Raw genomic sequence first — 15275 nt, 5'->3', positions numbered from 1 at the left:
GTAATGGAAAAAGAGCTGCCAGGTTTATTTCTCTCTCCAGCTTGAAGCCCATGGAAGACCCTTAAAAGGTCTGACCTTAACGGTAGAGTGATGGATTTAACTTTCATGGAAAACTTAGCATTAAAACCCAGCGTGTTATTCTGTAGCTGATGTCGGCTGTCTGAGTTGCTCAGTGAAGGAGGTGAGTGTGCCTCAGCGATGTCTCATTGTTTTTGTTTTTTTCTGTTAAGTTGAGGGTTCAGAGGAATCCAGATGGCCGACGCCTCGTTGTGGTCACAAGAGAGGACAGTTGTTTTTGTGTTTACGGGTTTAAGTTTTTGCAATTATAGTCCAACGCATCAGGCTCCTGAGGCCACGTGAGATGAGTGGTTCGGTGTCAGGGTTGGTTCCACTCTGTCAGGTCTTCACTGTTTGGACCAGAGGGAAGCCACTAATGATAGCATGGTGGCTGGCAGCAGGTTCGGAGCTCTGGTCTGCTTCTACAGTTCCACTTTATCTTCCCTTTTTTCCCCCCTCTGCCTCACTGTCTGTGAGAAATATGTTCCCTGTGGTTTAGTGGGAGCTGTGAAATGATGGCTGTGTCTGTCTGACTCTTGGTAAAAGCAGGAGAGGGAGAGGAGGGGCGGGTGAGGAAAGACTTGTCCTCTCTAATTGTGTTTATGGCTCAAACACAATAATCTCCCCCTGTGACTCTTTGATTGAGTGACTCCACTCAAAAGGAGAATGCCCTTTTGTGTGTGACCTCTCACACTATTTCACTGTAGTGCCTTCAAGTATTTTGTGTTGTTGCAGAATACTGTTTGTGTCCTCCAAACTCATCAGACACTGTAATGACTCATTAAATGAACATTCCACTAAACTCCCAGTCTGCATAAGCAACTTTTAGCGTTGGCTTTAAAAGCTGAGAAGACTTTTTTTTTTTTTTTTTTTTTTTAATGCCTCAGAATTTTGCTGCCACCAAGATTTTTTGCTCCTTATTGGAAAAATGTAATTGGAGCACCTTGTATGTAGATTTACACTGCTATGATGTCACAACATGTAGTATTTCAATTTTCTTGCTTCTTTTGAAGATTTTTTTTTCTTCACAAACCGATCGATCTCTCCTGGACGATTTTAATTTTAATCTCCTCTTAACTACATTATGTGAAACATTTACTTGGCATGGTGTCTTTGTTAATAACCTGAGCAGTGCCATTCCAGATTCACCTTTCCTGTTTGTGTTGCCATCTCCTGCAACAATGTCTGAGTACATTTCTCTTCAGTGATTGAACCGGTCTGCCCTGTAATCTGCACAAGGTGGGGAAGATCACTGTCAACGGAGCAGAAAGCCTCGAGTCCTTTCTCACCTCTGCCTCTGGCTTGTGTTTAAATTCAAGCAGGCTTTGTGTTCGGTCTCTCTCTGATCTCACACACTGCATTGATTAAAAGCCTTTTTTTTTTTTTTTTTACACACAAAGGTGTGACTTATAATATTTTCACTCTGTGCCAGTCTCTTGTGTAGGATAGCATAGTTTACACATGGTCAACTGATTGTGGTGTGTGGTTGGGTGTGTATGCTTTCTTTGCTTGCTTGAGAGCTTGTGAATGTGTTTTCGGAAGCTTTTTGAAAGTAATAGTAGGCTTTAAATCTGGAGTTATATTTTTTAAGTATGTAAGGTCACGTCCTGTATGTTTTTTTGGGATCCACCCAAACCTTTGTTGGACTATTCTTAACCCAGATGCCTCTTGTGAAACACCTTTTAAGCAGATCGTGTGCCGTGATATAGTTAATCATTTCGAATGCATACTACAGAATGACATATACCACCTGAAGCTCCACACGCAAGAGCTTTTTGCCCTTTCATAGAAAGGTTTGCAAGTCCTCGGAGTTGTGTGTGTTTTTTTTTTTTTGTGTGTGTGTGTGTGTGTGTGTGTGTGTGTGTGTGTGTGTGTGTGTGTGTGTGTGTGTGTGTGTGTGTGTGTGTGTGTGTGTGTGTGTGTGTGTGTGTGTGTGTGTGTGTGTGTGTGGTGCTTATTTGTGCAGCTGATTCTCCTGTGGAGTAGCTCAAGATCAGGCATCAGAGGCTCAACAGTAGTGCCGGCATCTTCATCTTTCCCCACTCGGGCCTGCCCTCCACACCTCTCCCGTTTCCTCTCCATATGCCAAAATACTCCCACCTCTCCTCTGAGATCTCCCCGCTGCTGCGACTTTCCTCTATCAGTGCAGGTTAGGGCCATTTGCAGAAAGAGCTGTATTTTGTGCTGCAGTCAGACTGCAGGTAATCTTGAAGGAGTGGGAGCTACGGTACCCGAGTCAAGTAAGGCTGCAAAGCAGAGATATAACACAGTATTGAACCATACATTGACTGTATATGTTGGCACTCAGGGTCTCTCTCTCTCTCTCTCTCTCTCTCTCTCTCTCTCTCTCTCTCTCTCTCTCTCTCTTTTTCTCTCTCTCCTCTCTCTCTCTCTCTCTCTCCCCAATGTATACAATGGAAAATAAAACAGATCTTTACTTTTCCAGCTGGACAAGCATGTTGCTCATCATGGCTCGAGCATTTGACCTTAACCTCCAACAAAAGACTGTTGTGATCACCAGCTGAGCTCAAACAGAGGATTGTAGGGCTAATGTTTTCACTTTGGTTTTGATCAGAGGAATGAGTTGGCAGTTTGTCCCTAATAAAAACCGGAAGACATTGTGACCTGAGAAATGTAAAGAGCATTATACACCTGGAGCTTTATTGAAATGCACTGAGCATGTGTGATTATTTTTTTCTTTTTTTTTACAGTTGACCGAGCGGGAGAGTCACAGTGAGCGAGAGCGTATCAGATCTCCGATCCGGGAGTTACACGGCCAGCAGACACAACAAAGCAGAGAGCTGCAGAGAAGAGGTAAGAAACCAAACTCCCTACCAAACTGATTGTGACCGCCTGCCTAACACACATTGTCTGCATGCTATACACACTTAGATGATGTTTAGCCAACATGAAATCTTTTATTATCTGTAAACATTCACCTAAAGGTCAAGTTTGGGTAAGAACTTATAACTCGAAGCCAACACTGACCACCTCTGTTGCGTTTATGTGACTGCATACATCCGTCTTGATGCAATTTCCTCCTCACTGCCTGTTAAAATAGTCAGCTGAAGGAGCCATTCTCCTGAGGTGGCGGTCAGGAGGTCATATTAGTTCAGGCTCCTTAATCTAACTTTATTAACTGTTTGGAGTCACTCACAGCCATAGGCTTAATGACTTTGGCTTCTTAAGTGTGAAGTAATTTCATTAACCACTCTGTTAGCCCAGCCATTAATAAAGTACTATGAATGCAAGTGTTCAGACGGGGATGAATGTGCTTCGTTCACTTCTGTGCTTTCGAAAACTTTGCAGGTGCAGAGCTGACGATGACTAGCTTGTGAAACAACAAAAGTGCATTATTGACAAGTCATAAATGTTGTTACAAACCTACCTACATCTTGTCCAATTTAAACACACCAGGACAAACTATTAATTAGACATTCCCCTTTGTATAGGACACCAAATTTAACTTGGATCATCCTTGGCTGAAGATGAAAGTGTTTTTCTTCTTTTATTTAAGCCCGGGTCTGGCTGACCTAACTTGGCCCTTAGCTGACAGCCATAATAATTGTCATTCTGTGTGGCCTTGGCTGCCCTGGACTTGGCTCCCAGTGTCCTTCTCATGGACCTGGGGTTGGTGGTGGGGTTATGGGAAGCAACAAAGGGAAACCCAACAGCCACACCTCTGCTAAATAAAGCTGATACCAGAACAGAACTAAGGCCTAGTTGACTTGGCGGAGAAAGTCCCCACTGTTTCCTTATTTATCCCTACCTTAGAATTTAAACCAGTGTGAAGCTAGGGTGAACAAAATAAGGTCACCATAGAAAAGCAAAGGAGGAAGGTGCCTTTTTAAAGTGGACACCAATCAACTAGGACACTACCGTTTATGGTTGGGAAAAGACAGTGTAGCCAGGGTGGGCCGGTGGTTCTTAAATGGGTGGTTGTCTTTTTAGCAGAGGGAAAGTGGCAGAAAATAAGAGATTGACTTGGACAATCAGTGGCGGCTTCTTTTTGCTCTTTGAACACACCACAAATACATACCTCTACCTCGCAGACAGAAAAGCTTATATTTACCTCAATGAACATTGGGTGCCGTACTGTAGTCTAGTGCAAACTATAACTTGTACGGCTGTGAGTTAGGAAATGAAATGTTTGCAGAGATGCTCAGTGGAATGTGTTGTGTGCTTCAAGTTCCCAGAAAGAGAAACTTGCTCAACTGAAGTTTGACACTTGTACCAATTTTTAACACAAAACCCTGTGAAGGACTGAACACAGGAGCATGTATGACCATTTATAACAGGCCTCTAGTCATGCATGTAAATCAGGTCATTACCTCTCACACAAGACCTTGGTCTGGAACTGTGGCACCATACAAGTCACTGCTACAGTAAACCATAGAGGAGGATAAATCTGAGAGGATAACAGAATAGAAAAAAAAGACAACACTCAAAATGATGGTCATTTCTCAAATCTTTGCGGGTTTTTACATCTTCGAGAGAATTTTACATCTTCGAAACTATTAAAATGAACAAAATGTTATCAGGAAAGCTAACGTTGCATGAACTTCTCACAGCTCAGAGACGTATGCAAGCTGTAACAAACTGTCAAGAGTGGGCATTGATCACTACGAAGGGTCACAAGCCAAAAAGGCTAGGAATCATGGGCATATCACCTAAAAATAAGTTGGTCAGCCAGACTCCTTTTTTGATGGCATAAATGGTTTCTGCATGTTTTTTACAGCCTAGTGTATATTTCTTTTCTTTTTATGGTACCATTATGAAAAGCGAATGCCAACAGCTTGAATGAGACTTTGATAGTAACATAACATTTACGTCTTCTATCTGGTACGCCAAAGCAGAGGTGTGTCGAACCCATGTAAAACCAAGGTCATCAGCAGGCGAGGCCGAGTCGAAAAGCCTGTGTTGAACTGTTCACAGCAACGACAAACGCAAGCTTTCCTCGGGTCATTGCTTCGGTGTGAAAAGAAGTATAAAGAAAATTCTTGGTTGGCCTTTGTTTGTGCTCTATATATTGACTGGCAGCAGAGTGCACAGCTCAGGCTGCTTTTGTAGCTATTTCAGAGCAACAACAAAAAAAAGCAAGCCTCTCATTACCCAGCAGCATCAGGGATTTTCCCAGAAATCACTACACAATGGACATGAGAGCTTCCCGATGGCAAAAACATGAACAATAACGTGAGAGTTTGTAGAAGAAGCGATGTGTTTTTGTCTTTCACTTTAGTTGAGCAGTAATTGAGTTTGGGCTGAGTGCATCATTAGGTATAGACACTGCTGTCTAGTAGACCATTCATAGTGTCACATATGAGAATGGCAGCCATTTATTGTCCGAATCATAATCACCTTTTCTATTCAGACCGAATTACATAATCATCTGGTCTGTTTAACCAACAACGGCTTGCCATTTATAAACCGATTGTTCACAAATTTAGCGAGCATCTTTTAATAGTAGGTGTTACACAATAAATAAATAATAAAGATCAGCTGCTTTAAATGAAGCTGTGAACATCCGTCTTGATCCTGTCTTGTCGGAAGTTGAAAGAGATTTCTGCGGCTGCCGATCAGACTCTTTGATTTGGTTTGTAAATGACAGGCATGCATACTTGGTGAACCCCATTTGGTTGCAGAGTTTGTGCAAACACAGGTCACACAGAGTGTTTTCATGCCTTGGTGTGGGAATCTGATACACTCTTGGTTTTCTCTGTTTTCAGATATTTCAATCACTAGAAGTACTATGGGGTGTTAGAGGTAAAGACTATCACAGAGGGAGGATGTGGGCAGCACTGTGTTGTTTGGAGTGTGGTTTCCTGAGGAGAGAAGGAGCAGTGAAGGAGCTTGGACAGAGGGGAGGGGAAGTACTTGTCCTTGTCTCTATTTCACCCCCACTTCATCCTTGACTTCTTGTACTTGCTTACCGCCTATGGTTAAGCCACATGCTCCCTCTCTTTAGTTGTGACCCCCTCCTTCTCTTTTACGCACATCCACCGGCACAATCTCACAAATCTTGCTCAGGAACTGAGGCCAGTCTGGAGGAAATGCCTACATCCCCTCATGTCTCCACGTGCCTCCTCTGTGATCCCAAGTGATATTTTCTAGCCTGGCCTCCCATGCGGGCCTCTGTGCCACCAGAAGTATTTCATTTTCATCGCTTCAATCTCAAACTTCACCACCTACTGTTTCCTTTGCTCATGTACAGTAACACCCTCTTCACTTTGGTGTACTACTGATATGACAGGAAGAATAGAAGTAATATGAGAATCCGTTTATTACAAAATCAGGAAGGCACAAGGTACAGAAAGGCATTTATAGCTCATCTTTCATTTGTGTTTTCTGCTGCAGGCTCAAACTCAGGCATGGTGTTGGTTCTGGATCACCTGGTGAAGGACGATGGCCCTGGACCTCTGCTGATCCAGCCTCAGAGAGAGGCTGCTACAACAGAGCCTGACCTGGTCCTGTCTCATCATCAAAGGTCCGACTCCTCAGCTTCAGACCGCAGTGTGACCTCTGTGCTTTCAATGCCCAATCTGGATTCTGTGGCCTCAGAGAAGAGTGTGGGCTCAGCCTACAGAGCCCGGCTGGACTCTGGAGCCTCAGACAGAAGCCAGAGTCCCTTACAGCGTGGTCGGCTAGACTCTGGGGCATCAGAGCGAAGCCTCAGCTCCCTGTCTTACGTCAGACAAAGACTGGGCTCAGATGTCTCAGACTCTGTCAGACCGCGTCTGGGCTCTGGGGCTTCAGACAGCATTGGTCTTTTGTCACGGAAACGGACTGACTCGGGTACATCTGACCAGAGTGTCAGTGTGTCCTCTGAGGACAGAAGTCCAGCAGAGAAGGTGGAGGTCGCCACGAGTGGTTCAACTTCCAGCACAGATTCAGAAACCGAAAGCGGAAGCCAAGGTCCAGCCAGCCTCAATGCTCGGTCCAATCAGGACCGCATCATTGACCAGGAGCAGCCTGATGGGGCTGTTTTTTCCAGGAGAGATCCTGCAAATGGCCTGCTCAACGGTAGCACCAAGGGAAAAATCGACATCCAGAAACAAAAGGTAGAGATCAAAGTCCTTGTATCAGATGAATGGCTGTCGTCTTTGAGTCTGGACTATGCAGACAGGTGACAAATCAAAGGAAAACCCTGAATAATACGTGCAGCTTCCATACAGGGCAGGAGGGGTCACGGACTGATTTGATGATTATGAAAATGATCAAGACTTCAGTTACCATATTTCAACCAAATTAAACACCTTTAAAGTCCAACTGAAATTACATTGTGTTTTCTTTTTGTTTGCTGCAGCATACATGACGTGTAGGCTACTGCGCAAGTTGTTTACTTTGTCTCATTTTTACTCCAAAAATGGATGACTAAATGTGATTACAGTTGGACTTTGGACACATCTGTTAGATAGCTCTTTCCACTCCTGTTGTCAAACCACCAAATGAGGGAATATCTTTTGGAAGAATGGTGTTCATCCCTCCAGAAGAGTTATAGAGACATATCTATGCTAAGGTACGTTGCAGCTATTCTGGAGGCTTAATGAGACACTTCATGTTGGTTTTTCTTTTAATTTGTCCCCATCTGTATCAGTTTGAGCCAGCTGAACCGCAACAATACACAGTATTTATTATAACTGCACCACTAGAGTGGGGTGTTGAGCCACATAGCCACGGTCTCATGCAGCAACAGTCCAAGCTCTCTCTTTCTTTCCATTTCATTATCCCTGATAAACCCCGACACTCCATTCTTCAGTGACACCCAGGTCACATCGGCATCCATAAACACGCCATGCTGAACTCCTGTTATGTGATGTTTAACTTTTGTTACTTGGCTACACAAACAAACCGTGTACCTGAGTGTCTCTGCTTCACCTCTGTTGCGTGTCACCCTCACCTGCTGTCGGAGAGAGATAGACATTGTTACGGGCCACAGGTTCTGTCTCTCTTCAGTCCACAGTACAGAGAACACACAAACACACAGAGCTGCTGTTTCGGTACTCGTCGTTAACTGTTGAGCAACAATTCCCATCTTTGGGGCTCTGGTCACCATGACACCACCGTGTCGCTCTTCTGAATGTGTTTACCCAAGGCTAGCCCCGGACCGCTTCTTTTATTGTTCCCTGCAATATGTGCTGATGCTCTGTCTCCTGAGAGTAATGTAAACACTCTGGGGCCCATCATGGCCCCGCTGCCAAAAAAAAAGAACAGAGGCCCACTGCTTCACTCCAAACACAAATGTGTTACATAATGAAAACACTGCCGGTTTATTCTGTATTTAGGTGTGTGTGTGTGTGTGTGTGTGTGTGTGTGTGTGTGTGTGTGTGTGTGTGTGTGTGTGTGTGTGTGTGTGTGTGTGTGTTGTCACCACAGCCGCCCATGTAGACTCCAGTCTCTCATGAATGTGCATTGCTGCCCTGTTAAACATGGAGCTGTTCAGTATAGCAGCTCTGTGGTTTCAATCCAGGCACAGTGCATGTTAACCCTTAATCTTCTCTACTTCCTCTGCTGATTGTTCTATCATGTTTCTTTGTTTTTTCCACTTTTTTAGATGACAATTTCCTGCGATCTGCCTCTCACTCGTGGCAAAGAAAAGGATTCGGGTAAGAAACTAGTCTAACTCTTAGTCCTGAACTAATTAATCAATAGAAAATCAATCAACATCAATTTTGTTCATGTTTTAAGTCCAAACATTCATAATAAAGAAAAAGGACAGCAATGTTTAACATTCTTGGCTCTGAAAGAATTGTGATGGACATTTTTTTACCATTAATGTTTTTATAGACTAAATTAAATTTTTAAACGTGAAAAAGAATCCCCAGATTTATTAATAATGGAAATCATACGTTATAACTCTTATATTCTCTTATAACTATATGCACAGATTCATTTGGTTTAGTTTATGGTCAATGACATTGCATTTGTCATCTTCATTAGGGGAACTTAAGTGTGTAATAATATCACACCAGATGGTTTATAGCCTGCAGGACTCCAGTATATGGAGACAATGATAGCCATTAGTGGGACTGTAAAGCGCCACTCACAGGAGAAAGTGTTGGAAAGGGAGTGTTATAATTTACATAATTTTCTCTCTTTCTAACAGTGTTCTTTTCTGTGTCCATTGTTCTATCAACTGTGGTCTCCCTTGTGAGCAGCACATCTTTATTTTCTTTGTGAGGATGACTTCAGTTCTTCTCCTCTAATGACTAGTGTTTTTTTTCCGTTGGAGGGTCTGTGCCAAATCGTGAGCTTTGTACACATTATCTGACAGCATTACGGATGAGAGAATGAAAATATATCCATGAGTGGAAGATACATGTCCTGAAAAGTCCAAAAAATAGAAACTGAAAGGCGGTGAAACGGGGGAGGTTAAGTCAAGCAAAATGAAGGGGCAGGAACAAAATGTAGAGAGATGAGGAAAAGAGGAATGGGATTTGTAGAGTGCTTTTAAGGTGGAGGAGGAGCTGATGATGAGAGCAAGAGATACTGTAAGTGTGCTGAATTCATCCTGAATAGTGGAAGGAATCCAGGCTCTGTGTTTTTCTGTGATTTCAACTCCCCTCCTGCATTATGTCTTCACAGCACCTGAGAAGAAAGATGTTATATTGGAACAATTCAACCGCACCAACTCTGTACGTGATCGAATGCGCAAGTTCACGGAGCCCAGCCAGAGCCCAAACGTCCCAGCTTTGAAGAAAGCTCCTCTAAGAAACGGGACCACCACCGGCAGTAACGGCATGACAAATCTCTCCAGAGCCACTGAGCTGTTTACACACACAGCAGCATCCCTCAGCACATCTGGAGACAAGCCAGCAGGGCCATGTGTGGACTCCACTTCCCGCACCCCTGCCGCATCCCATAGTCAGGCCATACCTCAGCCAAGAGGTGTGGCTAACAAACCTCTGTCTTCAGCTAGCCAATGGCAGAACTCCATGGGTGGGACGAGGCATCCAGCTGAAAAAGATGTGCATGCCTCCAGTAACTCAAAGGAAGACAGGAGCCCAGGGAGAGCAGCTGGACAGCAGGTCACCCAGGGAGAGGCAGACCCGGACATGAAGACTTTCCTCACCATCGAGATCAAGGATGGACGTACCACCACCTCCTCTACGTCCTCCCCTCGGGGCAACATCGTACCCATCACCAACGTGACCCCACGCATTACCTCTAATGCACTGGGACAGCGAGCAGGTAGGAGCAACAACCAACAACTCTAGCTCAGTCAGTGCTCAAATAACTCTCTTCACATGCATTATTACTTCAGGATTGGAATGATGACGGAACACCTATGTTTCTTTAACCACTTAATGTACCATGCTTTTTAGGTGAAACTTGATTTTATTTACCTTTTTTAAAGCTCTCTATGGCGGTGGTACAGTATGTCGATCTGCAGCCCACTGCATTTCAGGCTGTATGACTCTTAATTTAGCGTCTATATGTCTTTCCTTGCTTATATCAACCCTTAGATCACAATGGAATCCCAGTCGCTGTGGGAGGCGACCGGCACCAAGGAATTGGTCACAAGTGGGATGATGCAAAGCGCATGGATGAGTGGGGATAGCTGTTAGGGCTGAATATGAAACAGCGTGATTGTACTCAAGGGTATTTGTTATAATAGTGGGCAAGATGCTGCAATGTGGAGGGGATGAGGTCAGTAGTCAACAGAAGCAAGTGTATTGGGACAAAGGAAACAATAATTGGCTGTCTCAGGCCAGACTGAATAGTAATACTGTTACAGTGCAATTGAAGAAGCCTGATAGAACAACACAGTACAGTGTTTTTTTGTTCCATGCTGTAGATATTCATTGGGTGTGCATTTAAATGAGAAAATAACTGGGAAACCAGTTAATTGATTACTTTGTCTGATAAGAAATGAGAACATAGAAACCAAAGTCATGAGTTAGCCAGTGGTGGCCCAGCAGTTTTAGACACTGTGGGCACAATGGGAAAGGACCTGCAACGTAGGACCCCGGGGCGGACACAAACCAGGGATGTTGCAGTTCAAGGTCAGCCCCTTAAACCTCCTGCATATGATCCGCGGCAAAACCGCGAGGTAGGGCGCAGAGCAAAGAGGCAAAGCGCAGAGGAGGAACGTTCTGGAATTGGTTGCGCCCATGGTTGTGCCTTGAAAGGTCAGCGGCAAGTAGGTCAAAGTTGAAATAATTTGAACTTTGAGCACAGCCCATGGCGACAATTCTGACGGCAAGGGTAGCCTAGTTGGGCGCCACCGCTCTCCCCATAGGAAAACAATGGAACGGCCAGCGAGCAGTTTCAAAATAAAATAACTTTTATGGAACAAAATAACGAGACAGTTTTCCCTGGAACATGGTGGCTGATGAAGGAAGAAAATATATAAATATCTTTCAAAATAATGCATGGCCTTATCAGTTGTATTGAGCTAACAGTATTTGCTTTATCCATCAGTCACGTCACACTGAAAAACACAACACATGCAACTTTTAATTACTAAAATATGTAGCATTTTGTAGGTGTTGGAGAGTCACAGCAAGTTTTCAACGAAGCATACTTAGATGGTGTGATTTTCTTTATTGTCAAGTAGTTATTAAGCATGTTAAGCAGCGACACATTGTTCCTGTACATGTACATACTCAGCACAGTACATACTCATAGTGCTAACGGTACCAGCAGGGATTCATTAATTGCACTAAGAAAAAACATGAATAGCTTGAATCTCAGTCTGTTTCAGAAGCAGAGCTGCTGCAGCTGCCGTTACGGTCTGTCCAAACAAGACGTCTTAAGTTTCAGCTCTTCCCAGCAACCGGGACCTCCAACCCAAACAGTTTATTTAAGACTCAAGCTGGACCTGTGCAATTACACCTCTTACAACCAACACCCCCGACACATTCTGGCAGCCCCACTGGGCTCCTTCATGAGGGTCCCACTGTTTTTTTTTTTTCCAGCTCAATTTGCTTTTAATGGTTTTGGGCTACTTTTTTTGGGAACCTGCCTGTCTTCCTCTGACCAAAGGCAGGTTGGGATTGTGTCTCCAGTTTCTTTCAAAAGTACCTACCAATAGTCTTAAATGTACACTATGCTGGGCTCGTGTGCGTCAATCCTGTATTTTATCATATAGCTTGACAACGGGTCACAAGGAAATGCATGTGCAATGCACTCTTGCAGGCGAATAAAGAGGGCTGTTTATGTTAAAGGTGGCGTCATCTACATTTTCTCGCTTGTCTCTCATTAGACATGAGACTGTGTTGTTTATGACACTATGGCTATGGCAGCTTATGTAACTGACTAATGGCCACCATATGGCATATGTGCGCCGGGACCTTTCTTGTCTTTCTGGAGTTTGTTCTTATTCAACCCATAGCTGTGGACTATATCTACCTGAAATAAAATGTTTTATACATAGAATCCATATAAATTTGTCTCTTCATTATGTCTGTTTCAGAATTGACCCTTGGCCTCAGAGCTACACCGTTCAAGATCTCCTCATCCAGCCTCTCCTCCGGATCCTCCATCAAGGTACAGTCTGCCTTTGCAAATTATTTTCTTAGAAATGATCAAAACAATGAGGCTCCGGAGAATCTGGTGACAGAACCTGACAAACAAATATCAAAACCACATTCCCCGTTCCTTCCAATTAAAGATTAACGCTTTATTTTCATCTACTATTTCATTCCCAACGGACTCAATTGAGTTCCGCTGTGTTTTTGCTGCGTCCCTGTCACAGCAATCACCTATAAAGGCCTGAAAAGTAAGTAAGTGAGCCAGGACAGTGAAAGACAGACAGAGTGTGAGAAAAGGAGGGAGGAGAGGGAAGAACAGTGTTTATCAAACACAGAGTGGGTAGCCAGTCACGTCTGTCCTTGTAGGGTATGTGAAGGAGAGAGAGGGAGAGGGAGGTGCTCCGGGCATTCCTAGTTTTTCTCTCGGCAGGCCATACCCACTGAGATTTATCTCAGTCCCCAATCACACCTGTCTGTCTGCATGCACACTGATTGCTGTCCAGCTGCATCGAAACACATGTTGACACAAGTTTTTCATCGCATCTTTTCTCAGGGGGCCAAAACTTAAAGGTTCAACTCTAGCCTCTTAATTTGCACACTCTGATAGGAAGGAAATGATCAGAGTCTAATTATCCCCTCCCGTCTCACAGTGACCTCTGGGAGAACAGCTAAACTCCCATTTGCCTCATTCCTTATAACCTCCTCGTTCCTCCATGAAAGGAAGTGTCCTCATAAATGGAGAGTGGGGGATTGAGAGGATCAGGAGAGGAGAAGTGGTGTTCTGTGTTCTCTTAAATGGCTGTGTATTCCAGCCCGTGTCTAGCGCAGCTGTAATCTGGTTATGGGATCTGGGAGCTGGTTAATTAGGGCTGAGAGGAGGCTCCACATGGCTGCGGGGTACATTTAAGGTGTTGGAATGAGACTTCATCAGATATGCCCTTGTTGAGACGCACAAACGCAAGGGCAGGTACAAACTACGATACCACAGCAGAGCCTTGTAGAAAAGGGATTTTGTAGGAAGAAGAGGACAAAGATTCTGCAGGAGCTGATGTTTATATTTGTCTGAGCTGAGTGCTGCTACAACCTTACCATAACGGTATGCAGGTAATGTCTTTGCATGTGTACTCACATGGGTATGATATTACTAAACATGATGTATTTCAAATTATGCTAAAAGAAATATATGCTGTCTGCATCATATAATCTTCTTTTTTCAATTAGAATAGTTTATTTACCTCCCAGGACCTCTCACTATTATTGATTATAGCCAGTCACCAATCATTAGTTTAGCCTTAAATTGTTACTATCCTGCTGACTGTATGCAAGGCTGAGATTCACATTCATGGCTATACGAACAACTGCATCAGCATTGTATAGGCTCAACATGAATGCATGCATTGATGAAACACAAGGCTATGACAGTAAGTAAGTATTTCTCTTCTCGTCACTCTGACGCTGACTGTTGATATTTCACCTGCTCAAGTTTTCCCATACAAACACTGAGCCTGAGTGACTTGGCAGATGACTTGGTTAGCATCAACCAGAGGGGAGGCAGCTTAGTTACCTTCAGACTGATCTAGAGACAATTCTTCCTCTGACTTTCCCTGGTTTGGTCAAAGTGCAAGGTTGTGTGACAGGTCAGGGGAGGATTCATGTGAAAGTAGCTTATACAAGTACCCTTTCACATTGGTGTATATGTTCATTATAAGAGGGTGCAGATATCAAAGTGGCGTAACATGACTTTTAATATGTTCTTCGTGTTTAGTGTTTGATTGTTGTTTATTGACCACACTGGTTCCTGTCTGGGACTCTCATCTGTTTGGGTGGTCTGGGCTTCTCTTCGGTGGTCTAACTTCAGCACTCACAACCTCCCCTATTTCTTTTATGGTATTTTTTTTTTTTTATTCCACTAAAACAAGTTGTTCTTGCAGTGAATTGCCTATAGATTACAATCTATTTGAGAGTCAATGGAGAGAAACATTTGAGATAAAATAAGCAATGGAAAGACTTTGAAAAAATCAGGGGACAAATGTGAGCTAAAGAGTCGGAGCTGCTCCTTGTTATTTATTCTGAAAGCAACATTAAGATAAAGTTAATGGCAAGGTCAAGATGCTTGTAGTGTTTCAGTGCAGTAGTGGGAGTTCATTTCAGACAGGTAAGGCCAGCAGCTGAATATTGATGCCTCCTGCTCCGAGTGATCACAGCTGCTCTTACTCTTCTCAGCTGTCCGTCCATGCCGACCACTGCGCTTGTCCTTGAACACAAATATAAACAATGCCTTAGCTTAATTACCAGAGTGATGACACGACAGTGGTCATGGAGATTACTGCCAAGCTCTGGGTCACACTGGTAAAGTGCTGCTGCGTGAACATGGACACACAGGCCCACAGTCAGTGAAAGATTGTCTCATGTCGCACGGAGGAAGAAGGACCCCATTGTTAACATACTGCTGGTCCATGAAACATGCTGGTTACCCAACCAGTTCACACATGTCACAGATTTAAGCCTGGTCTGCAGACTGAGGAGAAAAAGATGTGAGATTATCTAATGTCTGGATGATGTTTTATTGCCATTTTAGATTTAGATTGTCTTCCTCATGTTGGTTCTTCTTTAGACTGAAATCTCTGCATTGCTTTATTTTTGAGCACTGTTGGAAGCTATTATTTTTTTGAAAATCTTTTGTGAATAGCAGCAGAGGGTTCACAGTAGCCACAGATGCGGTTACATACATAAGAGAAGAGAAGA

The 15275-nt window shown here is 43.7% G+C and overlaps 1 protein-coding gene across 7 annotated transcripts in view; it reads left to right on the top strand.

Moving 5' to 3' along the window:
* The window catches only part of smtnb (smoothelin b), a 50445-nt gene that overhangs the window by 22955 nt on the left and 12215 nt on the right, over nt 1–15275 (top strand). For all 7 annotated transcript variants that reach the window (XM_039803007.1, XM_039803006.1, XM_039803004.1 and 4 more), the window contains 5 exons: nt 2769–2871; nt 6412–7115; nt 8609–8660; nt 9640–10245; nt 12473–12546. In XM_039803007.1, the coding sequence (XP_039658941.1) occupies nt 2769–2871; nt 6412–7115; nt 8609–8660; nt 9640–10245; nt 12473–12546 (1539 nt within the window). The remainder of the gene's footprint in view (nt 1–2768; nt 2872–6411; nt 7116–8608; nt 8661–9639; nt 10246–12472; nt 12547–15275) is intronic.

This window comes from Perca fluviatilis, chromosome 6 (assembly GCF_010015445.1).
Source record: "Perca fluviatilis chromosome 6, GENO_Pfluv_1.0, whole genome shotgun sequence".
NCBI lineage: Eukaryota > Metazoa > Chordata > Actinopteri > Perciformes > Percidae > Perca > Perca fluviatilis.
Note: the sequence above shows the minus strand (reverse complement) of the source record. Positions and strands in the feature narration are given on the sequence as shown.